Here is a 19,750-nt window from a genome sequence, read left to right as displayed (position 1 = left end):
ATCTCAAAAGGAAAACTGAAAAATACTATATTTAACCATCAGTGAATAATTGCAAATGTTTCCACTGCTTCTCTTTTGTATACTGATATATATTCAAAAATTTGTATTTAAATGTGGTTTAAGGATCCTGTAGTTGTAGAGGTCAAAGTCCTGCAGATTAAGGCAATTAGAACTTTAAATCTCTGTACATGGGTTCTACAATATGCAAAATTTGCTGGTGTTGGCTGATTTACTTCTCAGAGAGAAGTAGCTCTTGATAATGATGTAATTCTGTATCTTAAACTCAGTGTAAAGACAGTCAAAACACAATTATCTGGTACAAAGTGTGCGTGTGTTAGGGTTTATTTAAACTTATTTAAAATTAGGTTTAAAAAGACTTAATTTATCAGAAGTTTTTTAAAGAATTTGCACTTAGTCTGGGGTTTATTTGTTTGTTTTCCAGGTTGAGTGATCCCTGTACAAGCAGATGGGATGAGAGAAGTGCATCCCGGAGATCCAGGTCTTGGTCACATAACGGTTATGCTGATCTGAGCACTGTGAGATACTCCAGCCATCACAAGAAGCACAGGAAAGAGAAGAAGAAAGTGAAGCATAAAAAGAAATCTAAAAAGCAGAAGCATTTCAAAAAGCACAAGCAAACGAAGAAAAAGAAAACGTCCGCCTCTTCAGATGTAGAATCCTCTCATTCCTTCCACAGGAGGACAAAATCATCGTGTGATCGTGAGAGGAAATCCCGTTCTTCCTCATTGTCTTCCAGACGTTCATCCAGGAGAGACTGGTCTAAATCTGATAAGGAAGACCAGAGCTCGTCATCTTTATCAAGCAGAGGGTCTCGCTCGTACTACAGGTCCAGATCCAGGTCAAGATCTAAATCAAGATCTTATTCCAGAAGAAGTTCTAGATCAAGATCAGCCTCTAAATCATTGCGTTCTCGAAGTAGATCACGGTCAAGTTCTAACCCCAGGCAGCAAAAAACTGTTCCCAATTCTCCACGAACTGTTTCAGCACGGTTAAATGACACTAAGTTGACCAAGACTGCTGAGCCTGTCCGAGCAGTGATACTGCCCAGTGACAAAGTTATTGTGCCACCAGTTGTCCCAGAAAACCTCCCTGTGATACCCTTAAGTGACAGTCCCCCACCTTCAAGGTGGAAACCTGGGCAGAAACCTTGGAAGCCATCATATGAGCGAATTCAGGAGATGAAAGCTAAAACAACACACTTAATTCCCACCCAAACTAATTACAGTTTAGTGGTCGTTAAGGAGGCCAACACTTCCTCTTCCTATCGCAAGCAGGAGAGGAGCTCTGAGAGCGATCGGAGCGGTTATTCCAAGGGCCGCAGCGACAGGAGCTCGGAGAGCTGGCCGAGGTCAAGGAGCAGGTCCTCTCGGAGCCGGTCATACTCAAGGTCTTACACAAGGTCTAGAAGTCCATCGAGCTCTAGGACAAAATCTCCTTCTTCTGGCAGGTCACCGTCCCCGAGTAAATACCGCAGTGACAGGTCAGGGTACAGCGAGTCCACGTCCGACTATTCCCTCAGCGATGAGGACAGGCATAGGAACAAAAGGAAATCCACAGCCAGCGATCCCAAAGCTCGGAGCCTCAAACTGAGGCAGGAAACGAGCTCTGAAAGCACTTTGCCTTACAAGCATCCAAAGGACTACGACGAGTCTTCCCAAGGATTGAAGGAGAGTGACAGTTTGTCATCCTCAGACTTCTCCTCCGACAGCGAACGCTCTGCCAAAGCCAAAGCGGCCCAAGAAAAAGAAGGCCGTTTTCCATTAGAAGGGGATGCTGAGAAACAAGATAAAAATAGCTTAAGTTCTGAGAGAGGGGAGGAGAAAGCCAAGGGTGAGCGGGTTTCTGATCACTCTAAAAAGAAAGCAGCCAAGGAGAAATGCTCAGAGCAGCCCAGAGGTGGTGCAAAAACAAAACGCAAATCCTACTCAGGTAGCAAATGGGACTCAGAGTCAAATTCCGAAAGAGGAGAGGCAAGGCATAACAGGGGGGATTCCAGACCCTCCTCTGGTAAAGAAGAAGGAGAGGCCACCTCAGGATCTGACACAGAGCTTAGTGTTACCAAAAGGATAAAAAAACAATCCAATTCCTCAGAGGGCTTTTTGGGTTCTGACTGTGCGTGGAAGACAAGCAAACACTTGTCGTCTTCTGAATCCGAGAGTTCTTGTTCCAGCACAGCAGACACTCGAGGCAAGTCAAAAAAACACAAACATGGCTTGAAAAAGACCCCTAAAAAATCACATTCCAAAAAAGCCAAAGAAAAATCGAAAGGCAAAAAGGAGAAAAAACACAAAGTCCAGAAAAGAAAAGAAATGTTTCATTGGCAGCCCCCGCTTGAGTTTGGGGAAGAAGAGGACGATGAGATAAGTGAAAAGCCGGTTACCAAGGATGATAAAAAAGAAAAGCAGCTTAGCAGGGACATAAAGGATAAAAAACAAGTTTATGAAAAGGATGAAATAGTCACAGATAAAATGGGAAATGGTGAAAAGTCATGTGTGAATGAAAACCTTTTAGATAAAAACACCACGTGTGGGGCCTCGCCAGATCGCAGCAACCTTAATAAAGAGCCCATTGAAACGAGCACTTCAGCTGGTATTTTAAACTCAGGAATAAACGTGGCTGCCTGCAAGAGTGAGATTAAACAAGCTGAAGAAAATAATCAGAATGGGCTGGAAGATGTTATTCAGACAGATGACAACATGGAGATTTGTACTCCGGATCGTAACTCGCCAGGGAAGGTGGATGTGGACGTTTTGTCTCCTGTCATTCTCACTGCTAAACCTTTAAGTGCTGGTATAAAAAAGGAGTTACAGGTTGAGACCCCTGAGAAAGATCCTGTCAAACTGGGAAACAACATTAGAGACTTTATTAATATTAAAGAAGAAAAAGAAACGGGAAGGCAAGAAAATAACTCTGTCCCTGTGTCTGGTGCTAAAGACTGTAGTTTAAAAAGTGAAATTACTGAAAATACACAAAGCAATATGATAGACAATAAATGGAAGCCTTTGCAAGGTGTTGGTAACTTACAACCAGCGACAATTAGTATGACCACAGAGGTTAAAAGTGTAGCATCAGCACCAGAGCCTAAACCAGCAGGTTTAAGAATTGAAATAAAAGCAAAGAATAAAGTAAGGCCTGGGTCCCTTTTTGATGAAGTGAGGAAAACAGCCCGGCTAAATCGGCGGCCAAGGAACCAGGAAAGTTCCAGTGAGGAGGAATCTCCAAGCAGAGATGACAACAGCGCTTCCAGGAGTCTCAGCAGGTCACGAAGTAAATCTGAGTCTAAATCCAGACACAGAACAAGGTCCATATCCTACAGTCACTCAAGAAGTCGATCCCGAAGTTCTACATATTCATATAGGTGAGAAGTTTGTGCTGCTCCCACAGCCAGTCCTGGGAACGTGAAAGTTCTCATATTTTCAAGGAATGTTTTTCTCTTTAAGGCTGTGGTTTTTTGTTTTGAACAGTCCTGTGTCCTAGAACCACAGAGTGGTTTGGGTTGGAAGGGGCCTTAAAGATCATCCGGTTCCACCCCCTGCCATGGGCAGGGACACCTTCCACTATCCCAGGCTGCTCCAAGCCCCATCCAACCTGGGCACTCCCAGGCATCCAGGGGCAGCCACAGCTTTTCTGGGAATCTGTGACAGGGCCTCCCCACCCTCACAGGGGAGAATTTCTTCCCAATATCTCATCTCAATCTGTGTCAGTGTGAAGGCATTCCTCCTTGACCTGTCACTCCAGGCCCTTGTCCCCAGTCCCTCTCCAGCTTTCCTGGAGCCCCTTCAGGCCCTGCAAGGGGCTCTGATGTCTCCCGGCTGGACACCCTCAGCTCTCCCAGCCTGGCTCCAGAGCACAGGGGCTCCAGCCCTTGGATCAACTTAGTGGCTCTATCATTTAGCAAGAATGGAATAAATATTTAGCTAGAAAGCTAAAGATCCATAGCTTCTTTTGGTTCTCATTTTCTGCTGTTCTCCTCAGTTATGTTCTCTCTTGGTGTTCCTTGGTTGCAGATCCAGGAGCTACTCCAGGAGCCGAAGCCGGGGCTGGTACAGCAGAGATCGCTCCAGAAGCCGGAGTAGTTCCTACCACAGTTACAAGAGCCGTAGGTGAGTTCATCCAGCTGCAGATGGTGCCAGACGTGTTCTCCTCCTCTTGCTCCCCCTCTCCCCCTGCTCTCTTTAGCACTTTTGGCTTTTGTTGACTACAAACCCCTCTGTGCTTTTGTTTCTGTCAGTCGGAGCTATAGCAGGAGTCGATCCAGGAGCAGTTCCTATGGTCACCACAGTCGTTCCAGGTATGGATTGTCCTTTTATACAAACTCTGCAAGAAATGTGCTACCCATCAAACCATCTTAGTATTAGTGTACTTCTGTTTATCTCTCTTTAAAATAGAGTTTAATACAGAATTATTGTATATGATGCTATTATATGTCGTGCAGACTACATATTTTATTGCATATGCTATCATATAAATGCATAGGTAAATACATATTTATTTATAAAAATACTTTTTAAGATTACTTTTATCTCATAGAATCCCAGAATGGTTTGGGTTAGAAAGGACCTTAAAGATGATCTAGTTCCAAACAGGCAGGGACACCTTTCCCTAGACCAGGGTGCTCCAAGCCCTGTCCAGTCTCGCCTTGGGCACTTCCAGAGATCTGTTATTATAATATCATGATTATAATATAATTATTATTATAATATTATGATGGCAACTTGAATCAAAGCAAAAATTAACACAAGGCACTTCGAAAAGCTGAAAATAACCAAACCATCCTGGCATTACAGTTACAGGTGATGCTGTAAGTAGTAGTGAACACATTTGCTCGTGGTTTTTTAAATAAAATTGAGTTTTAAATGGAATTGCTTTGCTTGTTTACAGAAGTAGCAGCAAACAAGAATTTTACTGCATCTGTGAAAAAGAGAAAAAGCACAAAACTTTATAGATGCTTAGTATTTCTTTCTTTGTCTTTAATAAAATCTGAGATTTTTACTGTTATTTTGAAGGTTGTTGTGTTGAACCCTTTATAAAGTGTTCGCCACATCCTTGAGAGTAATTTCTATGCAGCCCCTCATCTCTCTTCTATAAATATCCTTTAAACCAGCATTTAAAATAGCATTTGAGACCAGAAACTCTGAATTCACAATTACTTTTTCCCCCCCTTTAAAGCAGGTCCTACACCTACGACAGCTACTACAGCAGGAGTCGGAGCAGGAGCAAGAGGAGCGACAGCTACCGGAGATCTCGGAGCTACGACCGGAGATCCAGGTGGGTCTGACCCCGCTTTGGTGCACAAGGGTTTGCTGAACACAAGCAGAGGATGTTTAACAAGGCCATTGGGCTGGTTTTTCCCCATAAGAATAAGAAATACACGTAGCAAAAGTAAAAATTTCAACCGAATTCTAATTAAAATCAGAGCGTGTGTGTGAGCGAGGAAGTTGGAAGTTCTGACATTCTGAGGATGGGGAAGCAACCAGGATAAGGAAAGGTTGATTTCCAGTTCATTGTATGCATGCTTTCAAAATTAGCACATTTTCCCAGGGAAATGGTGAAGTCCCCATCTGTTGAAGTGTTAAAAACTTGTGGAAGTGGCACTGAGGACATGGTTTAATAGTGAAGACAGTGGGGCTGCGTTAACCATTGGACTTGGTGATCTCAAAGGTCTTTGCCAACCTTGATGATTCTATGATTTGGGGTTTTTTAATAGTATCAAGTGTTTCTTAAAACCCACGTAGCTCTTAAGATTTAAATCAAGTGCTCTGTTATGGATTAAAAGCTGCCTGGTATGCAGGGAATTCCACTGGCTGGTAAATTCTTTTTGGTTACACTGCAGAAGTGGATTTAAAACAATCTGGAAGGGAAATTAAAAGTTTTGCTGCAATCCAGATTTCATTTTTAACTTCCTCGAATGTATTTTGAATGAATATTTTTATCTGCAAATCTGATGAGTTCAGAATAAATTTTATTCTCCTCAGTCCAGGGGATTTATATAAGTGTAAGTGAGCACATGTCACAGAGATCAGAGATATGGAGAGTTGGAGATACATTTAATATCACTGATGATTTGTTTTATACCTTTTAATACGCTCCCTGTTAGTCATAAATCACACAAGTCTCTAAAACTTACATTTACTTACAGTAAAACTTACAGTCTCTAAACTGTACATTTTCATCCTCTCCTCATAAGAATTTTTTCACAGCTTTATACCAACTCTTAATGGACTTCGCTCTCACCCATTTGCACAAAACAGCTTTCATCTTGTGTTCGAGGGAAATTTAATGAAATTAATGAAGAATGTGGAAATAAACTCAAAAAACCATTGCTTTATTATGTTGGGAAGCTTCAGAGAAACAGCGTGGGATTAGGAAATTCTCACCTTTCACTTAGAAAGCTTCCCTTACAGGCAGGAGGCTGGAAAATCTCTCAAAGCTTATTCTGTGTAATTTGAACGTGTCCTGTGGCTTGTCTGAAACCATCTGGGCTCTGTGTTGACATTTGGCCAGGTGCTGAGCTTGGAATTCGTCTGGAGGAGCCAAAACATTTTAAATACAATTTCCACACTGCAGACACACAAACACACCTCTGTTGTGGTTATGGGGCCTAATTTTTAAGACCGTCCTTCAAACAAGAAAATAAAATACATAGCTCGAGGATTTGTGAAATTATCTTAGTTGAGAAATGCTTGCAGTATAAAATTACACTTGTTAGAATACACTTCTCAGTCAGCTCAGTTAGCATTTATAAAAACATTAATTTTGGAGGGTTTTAGCTGTAGCAGAGAAAGGAAGAAGTTACCCAACAGTTCGAGTTGAGTTATGCAGAGTTTTCGTCGTGAAGTTAAAGGTTATTTCAATTTTGAGTATCCTTTAATAACTACATTAGTTATAAGAAATATGACCCCTAATGTTTTCTTATCTGTATCTGTCTTGCCAATTTTTTTACGTGGTGCAATTTTTAAGTTTGAGGCTCAAACTGCATCTTTGAGGCATTTAAATCTTTTTTTATCCTGCAGGTCCTACGGCTCCGACAGCGACAGCGATCGCAGCTACTCCAACAACAGGAGCCCCAGTGAGAGCAGCAGATACAGCTGAGAACGTTCCTTTGAGGATGGAAACTGTATTCCAGAATTTTTTCAGTGTTATATTCAAAAAACTGTTCTGACAGTGTCACAAGTGAAGGTTGTTTGCTGATTTCGCTGAAACTTTCTCGTTTAACAGTGAACTCAACTCTCTTGCCTACAGAGAGAAGGACTGAGCTCGACAGCTGATATTATTTTTTATTTTTTTTATGTCAAATGCAACTTTTACAGAATAATAATAAAAAAAAAAACCAGTTGGATTTCCTTGAATCAGCTTTTCCAAGCCATGAATAACACTTAGGTGAACTGCTGGCACCACTTTTTGGGTGCAGCAGTCAGGACTGTCTTCAAGTCTGTTTATAAACACCTTAGAAAAGATATGTTAGCAACTATTAAACTGTGAAGTCAATTTCTTATAAAGGCTGCCATTTCTAGTTGATGAAAATGCTTTTTTATTGCTGGAAGCTGTTTCCATGCTGTCTTGATTGTTGATTATTGCATTCTATACAGGATCTAGGCAAGGAAAACAAAGCCTGCCACTCTGTCTTAATCCCTCCTGAACTGTGATGTTCCGGAATTCTGCTGGAAAAGGTGAGATGATGCACAGTGGGAATTGTCAAACTGACAAGCAGTGAGCAAAAGTGTGATGAATGAGTTTGGAGCTGAATATCCAACTTGTCTAAACTTTTTATGTTTAAAAGATGAATTTTGTGATAAACAGCAATGTCCTTCAGAGACTAAAGAAGTGTTTCTAAACACTTCCTGACTTTGATTTCAGTTCCTATTTCAGTGCTTGGCATCCTCCAGCACATTTGGAACGTTGTAAACCATGAGTGTGTCATGAGTTTATCCAAAGCACTCTTTAAAAGCTGACATGATGGTAAGTTTTTGAGAAAACCAGCAAGAAAGGTTCCTTTCTAAAATGTCTGTAGCTGCATCCCACTCCCCACAGGGAATACCAGATACTGATACTGCAGATATTGAACTATATCTTGTTAAAGTAGGACTACAGAAATACTGGGGTGCCTCCTGAAAAGCATGGACAATGCTTTCAAAGTAAAGTTTAATACCAAAAACGACTCTTATGTTACAGGTAAATGGTTTGCAAAAAAAAATAAATAGATTCAAGCTGAAGACCATTGAGTAATTCTTGGGATATTCTGATTGAGTTGATACAAAATAATCTGTGAAGTTTTTTGGGGGGCGTTTAGAAAGTTGGGTACTGAGGACCAGAATTTTTAATGGCATAATGTAACCTGAAACTTGGGGTCTGTAGAGACAAAACAAATGAGGTTTGATTAGAGCTAACGAGCACTGTTGTACCATAACCGTTTCCATTACTGATTTTCTGTAATATCTGGAGATGCTTTCATTTTCTCATTTTCAAATGTTGGAAATTATTTTTCTTAATCTCATCAGGACTCAGTAGCTTTGAAAATTAAAAGTGGTAATTTCTCGCTTAGGCATCACTTCGTTCTCTCTTTGATTGAATTAAGCTCTCCCGAGTTAGATGATTTCTTGGTACACTTGTGAAACATGGAAAGCAAGTTCCAAGGGAGATGGTGATGATTCCCTCCATTTCTGTCCACCCACAGCACGTTCCTGAACCTGAATTGGCCGTGGAGTTTTTCCACTTTTCTAGCAGTACCCAAAACTCTCCTCTTACCCCTTTCCTACACTTAGAGTTTAGTGACAAAGTGTGTGCACGCAACCTTCCCACCCTTTTGTAAACTTCTTATGCTTTTTAGCATTAAATACATTTAATACCCAAGTCAGGACACATTTACAGACATATTTCTAACAGCAGCAGCCATCTCAGAGTCCTGAACAAATATTTCAGTGGTATTTGTTGTAGTTTCATCATTTTCAGTACAGTTGTAACTTGTTTTTCCCTTACTAAGAAAATAGAACTAGAGAGTTCATGGTGTAACAAAATCTACAATTATAACCATTATATTCAATACCTATTAGTGAAAATATTGCTCCAGAATCAGATTTTTATTGTGGTTTCAGATGTGATTTGACTCTTTAAGGCCAGGAAAAGGTAATAGATGGTCAAATAATTAACTGTAGTTATCAAAAATTATTGCACTGTCACTAAAGTCTTTCATATCTTTAGTCAAAGGTTTATAAAGAAATTCCATCATGTAGAGAGTGGTTGGGGAGGGGTTGAGGGAAGGGTTGGGGGTATTTTTACTTAGTGAATTCTGTTAAATTGTGCTTCAGATAGAAAATGTCCCCCTGAGCTGGTTTTCTAACGCTGCTCTATGTTTTTGCAATTTTGTTATTCCAAAGTAGTTGCTGTTTGTAAAATAAACTTTTGTACATATCTGCAAATGCTGTTTTCTCTACATCTGGAAAAATCTGTGGTGCTGCTTGAAGGAAACAGGCAGGAACATTAAAAATACACTTTCAGTATCCACTTTTGTCCCTTGCAAGACTCAGACACAAAGTTGCTTTTCCTTTTCCTGACCTACATAGGGGAATGATTCCTCGGCAAGACTCTGGGTTTACATAACAGTCATTGGAGGAACAAATATTTTGAAATTTCCAAGTGATTTGAGGTCTCGCTGTTTCCTCGAGATCTATAAAAGGTTCCTCTCCTTGGTGAAGAGAAACACTTAACAGATCTCCACAGAAATCTGGGAATGGGCTGAGCTTATCGACTCTGGTAAACCTTCTTTCCCAAATACACATTCCCACATCCCTTCCTTAGCATATTGGAAAAGTGGTATTAGTCCATGGCAGCAGATGCAGTGGCTTGCAGACTGATCCATTAGTCTTTCAGACCTTCTGTTCCACAGAAGCTGGATTGCAGTGGCATTACTGGCTTTGGTGTGAGGGAAAGATGAACTGCTTTGCTCTGAGGTGAAAAGGACGAGGGAAGGTGGTTCCTTGGCTTCAGTGTGGTCTGGATAACCCGACACTTCCTGACCTTGGAGGGGGAATGGCACCACCACAGAGATCAGATAGAAGAGTGAAGTGTTGGACAAGCTCCTGTGTCACAGGGCAGCACAAACCAGCTGCTTATCATGGAATGACTTGGTTGGAAGAGACCTTAAAAGGGACCCCCTGCCATGGGCACGGACACCTCCCACTATCCCAGGCTGCTCCAAGCCCCATCCAACCTGGCCTTGGACACTGCCAGGGATCCAGGGGCAGCCACAGCTTTTCTGGGAATCTTGTGCCAGTGCAGAGAAAATTAGGAATTTCTTCCCAATGTCTCATCTAACCCCATCCTCTTTCAGTGGGAAGCCATTCCCTGTGTCCTTTCCCTCCATGCCTTGTCCCCAGTCCCTCTCCAGCTCTCCTGGAGCCCCTTTAGGCCCTACAAGGGGCTCTCAGCTCTCCCTGGAGCCTTCCCTTCTCCAGGGGAACATTCCCAGCTCTCCCAGCCTGGCTCCAGAGCAGAGGGGCTCCAGCCCTTGGAACAGCCCCGTGGCCGCCTCTGGACCATCTCCAGCAGCTCCAGGTCCCTCCTGTGCCGGTGACCCCAGAGCTGGACACAGCACTGCAGGGTGGGGTTAAGGGGCAGGATCCCGTTCCTAACAGGATGTTAAGGGTAGTCACCAACCTTTCTTTTAAGAACACAATGTTTTTAATGCTTCCAGAGCCTATTCCCTGCAGGAGTCAGTCCTGGGGATCCCAGGGCTGCTCTCAGGTGCCGCTGCCGTGGAGGTCACGCTGTCACCTTGAGCCAGCGCCGGCAGCGGGGCTGGAGGCAGGGCTGGAGCAGTGCCTGGTAAAAATAGAGTGGTGACACCCAGGCATGGACTGCTCGTGATTAAAACAGATCTGAAATCCTGCAATGAAGTGAAATTAGTGCTCAATTAGGAGTGATTTCATCAAAAAAAAAAGTTCCAAGCGAGGTTCGGTGTGCGGGTCTGGGGTTGTTTTGGGAATAGGTTATCCACAGGATATATTGGAGTGGCTCTGTCTCCAGTTGCAGGTGAGTGCCTTGTCTAAAGTAAGACAATATTAAATGAACCATCTTCTTTTCCAACATCTACTTACAAAGCACGGCTTTACAAAGCCACAGCATAAACACACTTTCCCTACACTATCTCTGTGCCAAGAGATTTCCTTCCCTCTCTGTCACTTCCAAACAAGGGCTGCTTGTGTCCTTGAACTCGAGGGGAAGGAGCATTCCCAGTGCTCTTCCCAAGGATCCCTGGGTCTGTGGCAGTGGATTAAATTTCTGTTCTGGCTTTGTGTGGTTCCTGATGATCCCACTCACAGTTCAAAGCAGAGCCTGGTGTTTGCATGACCTTGAGCTGCACCCTGGAATCCCATCTGGTGTCATTCCCAAACAGAACGCTGCCTGGGATTTAAATCAGGAGGAGATCAAGCTCTGCATGCCCCACCCCTGCTTCACATCCATGTAAATAATTCTTTTTTAGGTGGTGGTGAAACAGGAATGATTTTCCACCTGGTACATTAAAAGTGCTTACGAATCATCTGAACAATTAAAAGGACCCAGGCCTGAATTTCATCATATCCATGTAACCCCTGGGAAGCGGATGGAGTTGCGTGTGAGAAATCAGCAGAGCTGTGGCAGGTTTGGGGAGGTTTTTAATGAAGGTAATAAATCTGTGCATGGTGGATGCATGAAGAAGGGATTGGCATCAATTTGGGATTAATTGATGTTTATGCTGTGTGTCTGTCCTTGCAAGAATGGGGTGCAGCTCAAGGAAAGTCCTTATCCCAGGGATGGTTCTGACTTTGCACCTGGAATTTTGTATGCAATGTTGGGCCCCTCAAGACACGAAACTGAGGAGCTGGAGCGTGTCCAGGGAAGGGAACGGAGCTGGGAAGGGGCTGGAGAATTCCTGAGGGAGCTGGGAATGCTCAGTCTGGAGCAAAGGAGGCTCAGGGGGGACCTTGTGGCTCTGCACAAGTCCCTGACAGGAGGGGGCAGCCGGGGGGGTCGGGCTCTGCTGCCAGGGAACAGGGACAGGAGGAGAGGGAACGGCCTCAGGCTGGGCCAGGGGAGGTGTAGATTGGATATTAGGGGGAAATTTCTTCCTGGAAAGAGTTTTCAGGCATTGGAACAGGCTGCCCAGGGAAGAGCTGGACAGTCCTGGAAGTGCTCAAAAGCTGTGTGGATGTGGCACCTGGGGACGGGGTTTGTGGTGAACACGGCAGTGTTGGGGTAATGGTTGGACTCGATCTCTGAGCTCTTTTCCAACCTTAAGGATTCTGGGATTCTGACACGGAGAGTTCTGAGCTCAACACAGCTTGTGAACACTTGTAGCTCCCACCCTGCCATTATGTCCCAGTCCTGGCCTCAGGCTGCAAAACTCCTTAATTAATTCCTTCACTCAGACAGGAAGGGGCTGCCCTCCCTCTTGGGGTTTCTGTTTCTTCCAGCTCATGGTGCACCCTGTGAGGGAGGATGAGGAAGATCCTTCCCCTCTCCTTGGTGCCTTGGCCACCCACTCAGGCAGCATCCACATAACTTTACCCCAATGAATTTTGGCAAATGAAAAAGCTTGAGGAGGGTTGGGAAGGTCCTCGTGGAGGGGAGAGAGCAGGGATTGCTGCAGTTCCACACTGGCTCTTGGCTATGTGAGATGAATCAATCAGCAGAGCTTCATGGGCCTGCAGAAGCAGGATGTTTGAGACAGAATGAACCCATTCCATCGAGAGCGATGCAAGTTTGGCATAAAGAACTATTTATTTTTTCGAAAAAGTCTGCGTAGTAGCAACGTCAATTTTACATATTCATACCCACTGCCACTTCATTTCCCTTATTCCTGGTGTCTCCCCTGGAGGGACTGATCAGTCCCTGTGGTGTCCCATGGTCGGGGCTGCCCAGGGGCCTCCCCGTGAGCTGCTGGTGTCACCCAGCGTCACTGGCACGGAGCAGCGGCTGCTCCCAAGTGGCATCGCTGTTTGGCACCGAGGAAAGGCTGCAAGGACTGTGGTTGTTCATCCTGGAGGAGACAAGCTCCAGGGTGAGCTCATTGTGGCCTCCCAGTGCCTGGAGGAGCCACAGGAAAGATGGAGAGAGAGTTTGCAAGGGCCTGCAGTGACAGGACAAGGGGGAATGGCTTCAAACTGACAGAGAATAGGTTGAGATTGGATATTAGGAATAAAGTCTTGGCTGTGAGGGTGGCAAGGCACTGGAATAAGTTTCCCAGAGAAGCTGTGGCTGCCCCTGGATGCCTGGCAGTGCCCAAGGCCAGGCTGGACAGGGCCTGGAGCAGTCTGGGATTAATGGAAGGTGTCCCTGCCCATGGCAGGGGGTGGAACAAGATGATCTTTAAGGTCCCTTCCAAGCCAAACCATCCCATGATTCTGTGATGATTTTAGGGAGCATGATAGAAATCTCCTATTCCACACAGACCTACAGGTTCTTCACCTCTGGCTAAATAGGAATCACCCTCAGCCCACAGACTCTTGACCCCTGGGCCTTACCTCTCCCTTCTTCAAAGATCAGATCTTTACCTCTCCTTTCTTCAAAGATCAGATCTTCCCCTCATGGCAAAAAATTGTTCATTTTAAGCACAAAAAAAGCTCAAGAGAGAGGGAGGATACCAAGGACTCGATGTTCTCATCTGTGGGAAGCAGGGCTGGTGAGTGGGAACCCTTCCAGAGACTTTTGAGATAGATGTTGGTTTCTCTGTGCCACCAAAGCCACCGAATATCATCTGGGACCATTCTCTGCTCCTGAGAACTCACGAGTTGCTGTGAAGATGTGATTCCCTTCTGGGCTTGGCAGGATTGGTTATTACAGAAATGAGAGCTATCTAAGGAAAATTTGGTCAACAGTAGGGAGTCTGGGAATATGAGCTCACATCATCTCAAACCCAGGCTGCTTCTTTGTACCTCTGGTGTGATTTTTGATTTCATGAGTGTAGCAATACACCTCTCTTCTTTTCTTTCCATTAAACCAGGAGGGAAAACAAAGCAAAAAAAAAATTGTTTTGTCAAAACTGCTGTCTGTAACCAAAACCACATATTGGTGGAGAAATCCAGCTTTAGCAATGGATTTCCTACTGCCTTTCTGCAGGAGGCTGCATAGTTCCATGCTCATCTTTCATTTCCATGAATAGCTCTGAGCTGACACCTTTCACAAGGAGTTTGTGCCAGAGAACATGGCAAAAAGGGACCTTTGCAGCTCTGCACAATTTCCTCCTGTGCAGGGTCAGGAGCAACTCCAGCTGTATAAATCCCAGCAGTTCTTGTCCAACCAATCTACAAAAAATGCTCAGGGCTGATATTGAGCAGTCGAATTGCCAACACCAAAATTGCCTGAACTGTGCACTCTGTGAAAAAAAAAAACCCCAAAAAACAAACCAAGACAAACCCCTCCACTTTTTGTTGTTGTTGTTGTCTAAATTAAATCTCCTTTTCTGTTGCATAAACGCATCACTGCTGGTCACAGAGAGGAAGAGAATGACCTGTTTCCTTCTAATAAAATCATAGAATCCCAAATAGGTTTGGGTTGGAAGCCACATTAAAGCTCATCCAGTTCCACCCCTGCCATGTCAGGGACACCTTCCACTATCCCAGAGTGCTCCAAGCCCTGTCCAGCCTGGCCTTGGGCACTGCCAGGGATCCAGGGGCAGCCACAGCTTCTCTGGAAATTCTATTCCAACCCCTCAGCACCATCACAGGGAAGAATTCCTTCCCAATATCCCATCTAGCCCTGCCCTCTGGCAGTGTGAATCCCTTCTCCCTTGTCCTGTCACTCCAGGCCTGTATAAATATTTAAATAGAAGGGAAAAGACTACCTTAAATATTTATTAAAGGTCTGAGGCAGCGAGGTAGCTCTTGCCCAAACCTGGTCTTCTCTGCAATAAATAACTTTGATTATTTTGAGGGAGCTTGAGAGGGTTTTGGAGTTTGGGTGAGATTGTTTTGATTTCTTTTTCCAGCTTCTGCGATTGACCAACTCCACCACCAGCCCACAACCTTCCCAGATCCCCAGATCCGCAGATCCGTGCAGACAACGCACTCCAGGTGAGGATCCATGGAGCCACACGGATGTAAATCACCTCTCCACGTGTCCTGCAGGCAACATTCACCTGCCCTTGCCTGTGGTTTGCTGCTTTTCCCTCAGGATAAGGAGGGCTGCTCATCCCTGCTCCCCCATTCCCTTCCCAGGCCATGCTCTGCAGCCCAGCTCCTCTTACACAAGCAGCATTTTCCCTTTGTTTCTCCTCAATTGCAGATGATTTTTTTTTTCCAGGCTAATTCTCTACTGCATCAAGATTGTTTTGAAGTCCCAACCCATCCTCCCAAGCGCTCCGAGTCCCTCCTGGCTTGGTATCATTTGCAGCTGTAAGAAGCAAATTTTCTATTCATGCAAGTAATTATTAAAAAAATATTTTGAGCAGTACCAGGCCTGGGACAGATCCCCAGGGAGTGCCAGGCTGTGTATCTCCTCGCTGTCCCGGCGGATCATAAATAACTCCTGGAGCAATGTTCCCTCCTTCCAGCACTGCTTTCCTTCGGCTTCTTGTCATCTGTCCCTGCCATCTTCCCTCTTCCAGCTGTGCTGGAGCTGCAGGGATGTGAGCAGGAGCTGCCTGGCGTCTTAATTTAATTTGAACTTCAGCTTGCCTGACTGGAGCTTCTGGATCTGGGTCTTACAAAACTGAAGGTGCCCATGTCTTCTTTCCCGTGTCTGCCCTCAGAGCCCGTGTTTCCAAACCCCTCTGTAAATTTATCCTTGAAAAACTGAGCTTTCCACCCTGAGACACCTCTTTGAGGCCTTCACTTCACCCCTGTGTCCTTGGGGTCACAGAATCATGGAATAACTTGGGTTGGAAGGGACCCTAAAAGGTCATCTCCTCCAGTGCCCCTGCCATGGGCAGGGAACCTTCTCTGCTGAATATTTCAGCACAAATACCAGCTGTTAATGGGGGGTTTGGGGCAATAATCTAAATCAGACTAATTCTGTGTGATCTTCATGCTGGATTTTTTCTTGTTTTGATTTTTTGTTTGGTATTTGTTTGGGGGTTTTTTTGTTTGTTTGGGGCATTATTTAACATGGCTTTGGCCAGGGGAGGAAAATTCACTGGATATTTCCTATATATGAATGTTTTTTGTTTTTCACGTTGCCAATTCCATAGAATCCCAGAATGGTTTGGGTTGGAAGGGACCTTAAAAACCACCCCAATTCCAGCCCCTTGCCATGGGCAGGGACACCTTCCTCTATCCCAGGCTGCTCCAAGCCTCATCCAACCTGGCCTTGGGCACTTCCAGGGATCCAGGGGCAGCCACAGCTTCTCTGGATACTCCTGTTATGATGGAAAGTTTCCTGTGGATTCCAGGGACCTAAAAGCCAGAGGGGAATGAAGGGGCTGTGAAATTACTGCTGTTCATATGTATCTGCTTAGCAACTCCAGCATTTCCCCAGCAGCCTTAAAAATCAGGATTATCTGAAGAAAAAGAAGTAAGAATCTGGTTTGTTCTAAGAAAATAAGTAAAAGACAGGACTGATAATGGGGGGTTTGAAAGGTGGGGCTTCATTTTGCAGTGCTGCATCCCCGAACAGAAACTCCTATTTGGGGCAAAGTTTCCCCAACTCCCTGGAGACTCTCTTGAATATAAATGCATCCCCGGGTATTTCCTGTAATTCTTGATAATTATTTCAATCAAGGTATCAATTTATAACTTCCTGACTAATGAAAAGCTGCTTCTTACCACATTCTCCTTTGATATGCAAAGCTGCCTTTGAGCTGCCAGCCCCGTGCTGGGCAGACCATGCAGCTTCCACACCTGGCAAAGCCGGGAGTGACACCAACGCCCTTCGGAGCTGTCACAGGAATTCCATCCTTAACTTTGCACAGGAATGCACTCTGGAAGCATTTAATGCATGTTTGGGCTGTGTATTGGATGAGGGATGAACTTCATTGCTCCTGACTGATGGAGTCTGCAGGTGGTGAGCAGTGATCCAAGTGCATCTCGCTGCATTTGGGAGAGTCTGGTCCAGTAACTGCCCCCTTTTTCTGTGAGTTTATCGAACCTATGGGTCTTTTCCAGCAGCAAAAGGAGGTAACATTCCAAGACCAGGTTTGGAGCAACCTGGTCTAGTGGGAGGTGTCCCCACCCACAGCAAGGGGGTGGAATGGGATGAGCTTTAAGGACTCTTCCAACCCAAACCATAGGATTCCACGATCTCCGTAATTTGATCAATAATCTTACATTCACTGACCTCATCACCTTCAGGATTTGCTGCCCCTGGTTCATAAGCTCCCAAGAGCCTTCCCTTCTCCAGGATGAAGAATCCTGAGCTGCCATCTCACCTTGTGAAGCAGCTGCCCCACCCCAGTGGTCATTTAATTGTTCTTTCTTCTTCTCCACCACCACCACTCTCCTCTCGGAGATCGAAACGAGGACGCATCAGGGTTTCCTGCAGCAGCAAAGTGATGCCTTGAGCATTGGATGTGCTCAGGGAGGGCTGAGAAAGAACAGCTTCTTGTCTCTTTTTAGCTGCCACCTTGAACACACCTTGGCCACACGCTGAGCCAGTGGTTTCTGGGGGGCAGTCGAAGATCTCAGCTCATGGTGCCCGTTCCAGCCTCGGCGCAGCACGAGAATTGTTCAAATCCTTTTCCTCCAGATGCTTTACTTTGTGTATTCCTGTACCAAAGCTCATTTGAAACTTTCTTCTCTGCTTCTTCATTTTTTAAGAGACTTTCGGAGCTTCTTGCCATCAGTGTGGCACTTGATGCCCTCAGAAGAGCTCTCGTGCAGAAATGGAGATGTGGGGCTGCTCTTGCTCCTCCAGGCTGTGGGTGAGGATGTTGAAAACCCCTGGACTCGATCTCGGCTGTACCACACCATGGACTCATTTCCATCCTGAGAAATGACCACTGAAACCTCTCACTTTCTTTCTTTTTCACCACTTTTCAAGCAAAAAAAGGACTTTTTCTCCAGTCCTGTGGCAACATGGTTTCTTTAATTGTATCGTGAAGGGCTTTTTTTTAAAATAAAAAAAGAGAAATATGTAAAATCCTGTGGTTTTCCCACCTAGATCACAGAATCCACGTGTTTTATCAGGAAAAGAGTAAGTTTTACTGAATTTACTTTTGTCCAGTGCCCTGAACATCACAGGGGTTAAATTGTTCATGCATGAAAGCAGTAGCCAATAATGGCTGGAGAAGGGCCTGGTGGGAGAATAAAAATATTTCTTTCCCCAAAACGTTAAACTGCCAAGTCAAGTTGTTAATAGAGATTGTTTCTCCAACACAACAGCAGTGAGGACAACTTGGCTTGGGCTGCTTGGCTTGGCTTGGCTTGGCTTGGCTAGCTCGGTGCTTGCAGAGCACAGACCTTCGTCATAAAACCTGCTCTTAAATAATGCTCAAAATAAGCTTTTTTCCACCCAAACCGAAGACCTGGCAATGCTCTGCTGTAACTCATCCAAAGGGATGAGCAGAGCCAGCTCCAAAAGCAGGGTCATGGCAGCTGCTCCATGATCTCCTCCCTCATAACACGTTTCGGTGACCCACCTGCCCCTGGATCCCTGGAAGTGTCCAAGGCCAGGTTGGACGGGGTGTGGAGCAACCTGGGATAGTGGAAGGTGTCCCTGTCCATGGCAGGGAGTGGAAAATGAATGATCTTTAAGGTTCCTTCCAACCCAAACCATTCTAGGATTCCATGAAAACATCCCCCAAGGCCCCAGTTCTAACGAGTCTCGCTGCTAACGAGTCAATGTCTGCCAACATCACCACAGCCAGGGATGTGCAGACACTGAAGCCGTGCTGAGTCAGGCAGAGTGAAGAGACACAGCACAGCCTCACCTGGCTCCAGTTTTGGTACCCAAGAAGTGCTTCTTGAAGTCCAACAGCTGGGCAGATGTGTGGGCTATGATGGATACAGCTCCAGAGTGGGCCAGGAACCTGCTCCAGTGTGGGCTCGTTCCCCCACAGATCCACAGGTCCTGCCAGGACTCTGCTCCAGTGAGGACATCCTTTCCCCAGGGTCACAACATGCTTTGAGCATCCCCCAGCTCCAGCGTGGTCTCCTCCCTGTGCTGCAGGTGGGTCCGTGGGCTGCAGGGGCACAGCTGCCTCTCCACGGGCTGCACCATGGGATCTCTGGAGAATCTCAGTTCTGGTGCCTGGAGCAGCTCCTGCCCCTCCTCTCACACTGACCCCGGGGTCTGCAGGGCTGTTCCTCTCTCATATCCTCACTCCTCTCTCTGTCTGCAGCTGCACAGGGTCTTTTCCCACTTCCTAAATCTGTTTTCCCCAGAGGTGCTGCCACCATCTCTGATGGGCTCGGCCTTGGCCAGCGCTGGGTCAGCCCTGGAGCTGGCTGGAATTGGCTCTGCTGGACATGAGGGAGGCTTCCAGCAGCTTCTCACAGAAGCCAGCCCAGGAGCCCCTCACTACCAAAGCCTGGCCACCAAACCAAATTCACTCCTGCAAGAATTTTTTCATTAATTCTTGGATTTTCTTGTCGCTGTACTATAGCTCATAGGTTAAAACTTCCTAATATTGATGTTACCAAATATAAAATTAAACCTGATGATTACAAAATTGGTAGAAAAAAGGCCTAGAATACAATATGAGCTCCTCTGGGAAATAAAACCTGGCTGCTGCCAGATCCAGAAGATACCTGTGGGTGGAAAAATTCTTGGGTGCACGAAAAATACAGAAAATACAAATCCAGTGGGGTTTCTGTGGGTC

At 45.2% G+C, this 19,750-nt stretch overlaps 1 protein-coding gene across 7 annotated transcripts in view; it reads left to right on the top strand.

Annotated features, from left to right (window-relative positions):
- The window catches only part of NKTR (natural killer cell triggering receptor), a 36,662-nt gene extending 29,098 nt beyond the window's left edge, over window positions 1-7,564 (top strand). For 5 of the 7 annotated variants that reach the window (XM_069006276.1, XM_069006275.1, XM_069006279.1 and 2 more), the window contains 5 exons: window positions 443-3,379; window positions 4,029-4,124; window positions 4,253-4,312; window positions 5,191-5,289; window positions 7,035-7,564. In XM_069006276.1, the coding sequence (XP_068862377.1) occupies window positions 443-3,379; window positions 4,029-4,124; window positions 4,253-4,312; window positions 5,191-5,289; window positions 7,035-7,113 (3,271 nt within the window). In that variant the 3' untranslated portion in view covers window positions 7,114-7,564. The remainder of the gene's footprint in view (window positions 1-442; window positions 3,380-4,028; window positions 4,125-4,252; window positions 4,313-5,190; window positions 5,290-7,034) is intronic. The other 2 variants (XM_069006278.1, XM_069006277.1) reach the window with 1 other exon arrangement.
- The last annotated feature ends 12,186 nt before the right edge of the window (window positions 7,565-19,750 follow it).

This window comes from Aphelocoma coerulescens, chromosome 2 (assembly GCF_041296385.1).
Source record: "Aphelocoma coerulescens isolate FSJ_1873_10779 chromosome 2, UR_Acoe_1.0, whole genome shotgun sequence".
NCBI lineage: Eukaryota > Metazoa > Chordata > Aves > Passeriformes > Corvidae > Aphelocoma > Aphelocoma coerulescens.
Note: the sequence above shows the minus strand (reverse complement) of the source record. Positions and strands in the feature narration are given on the sequence as shown.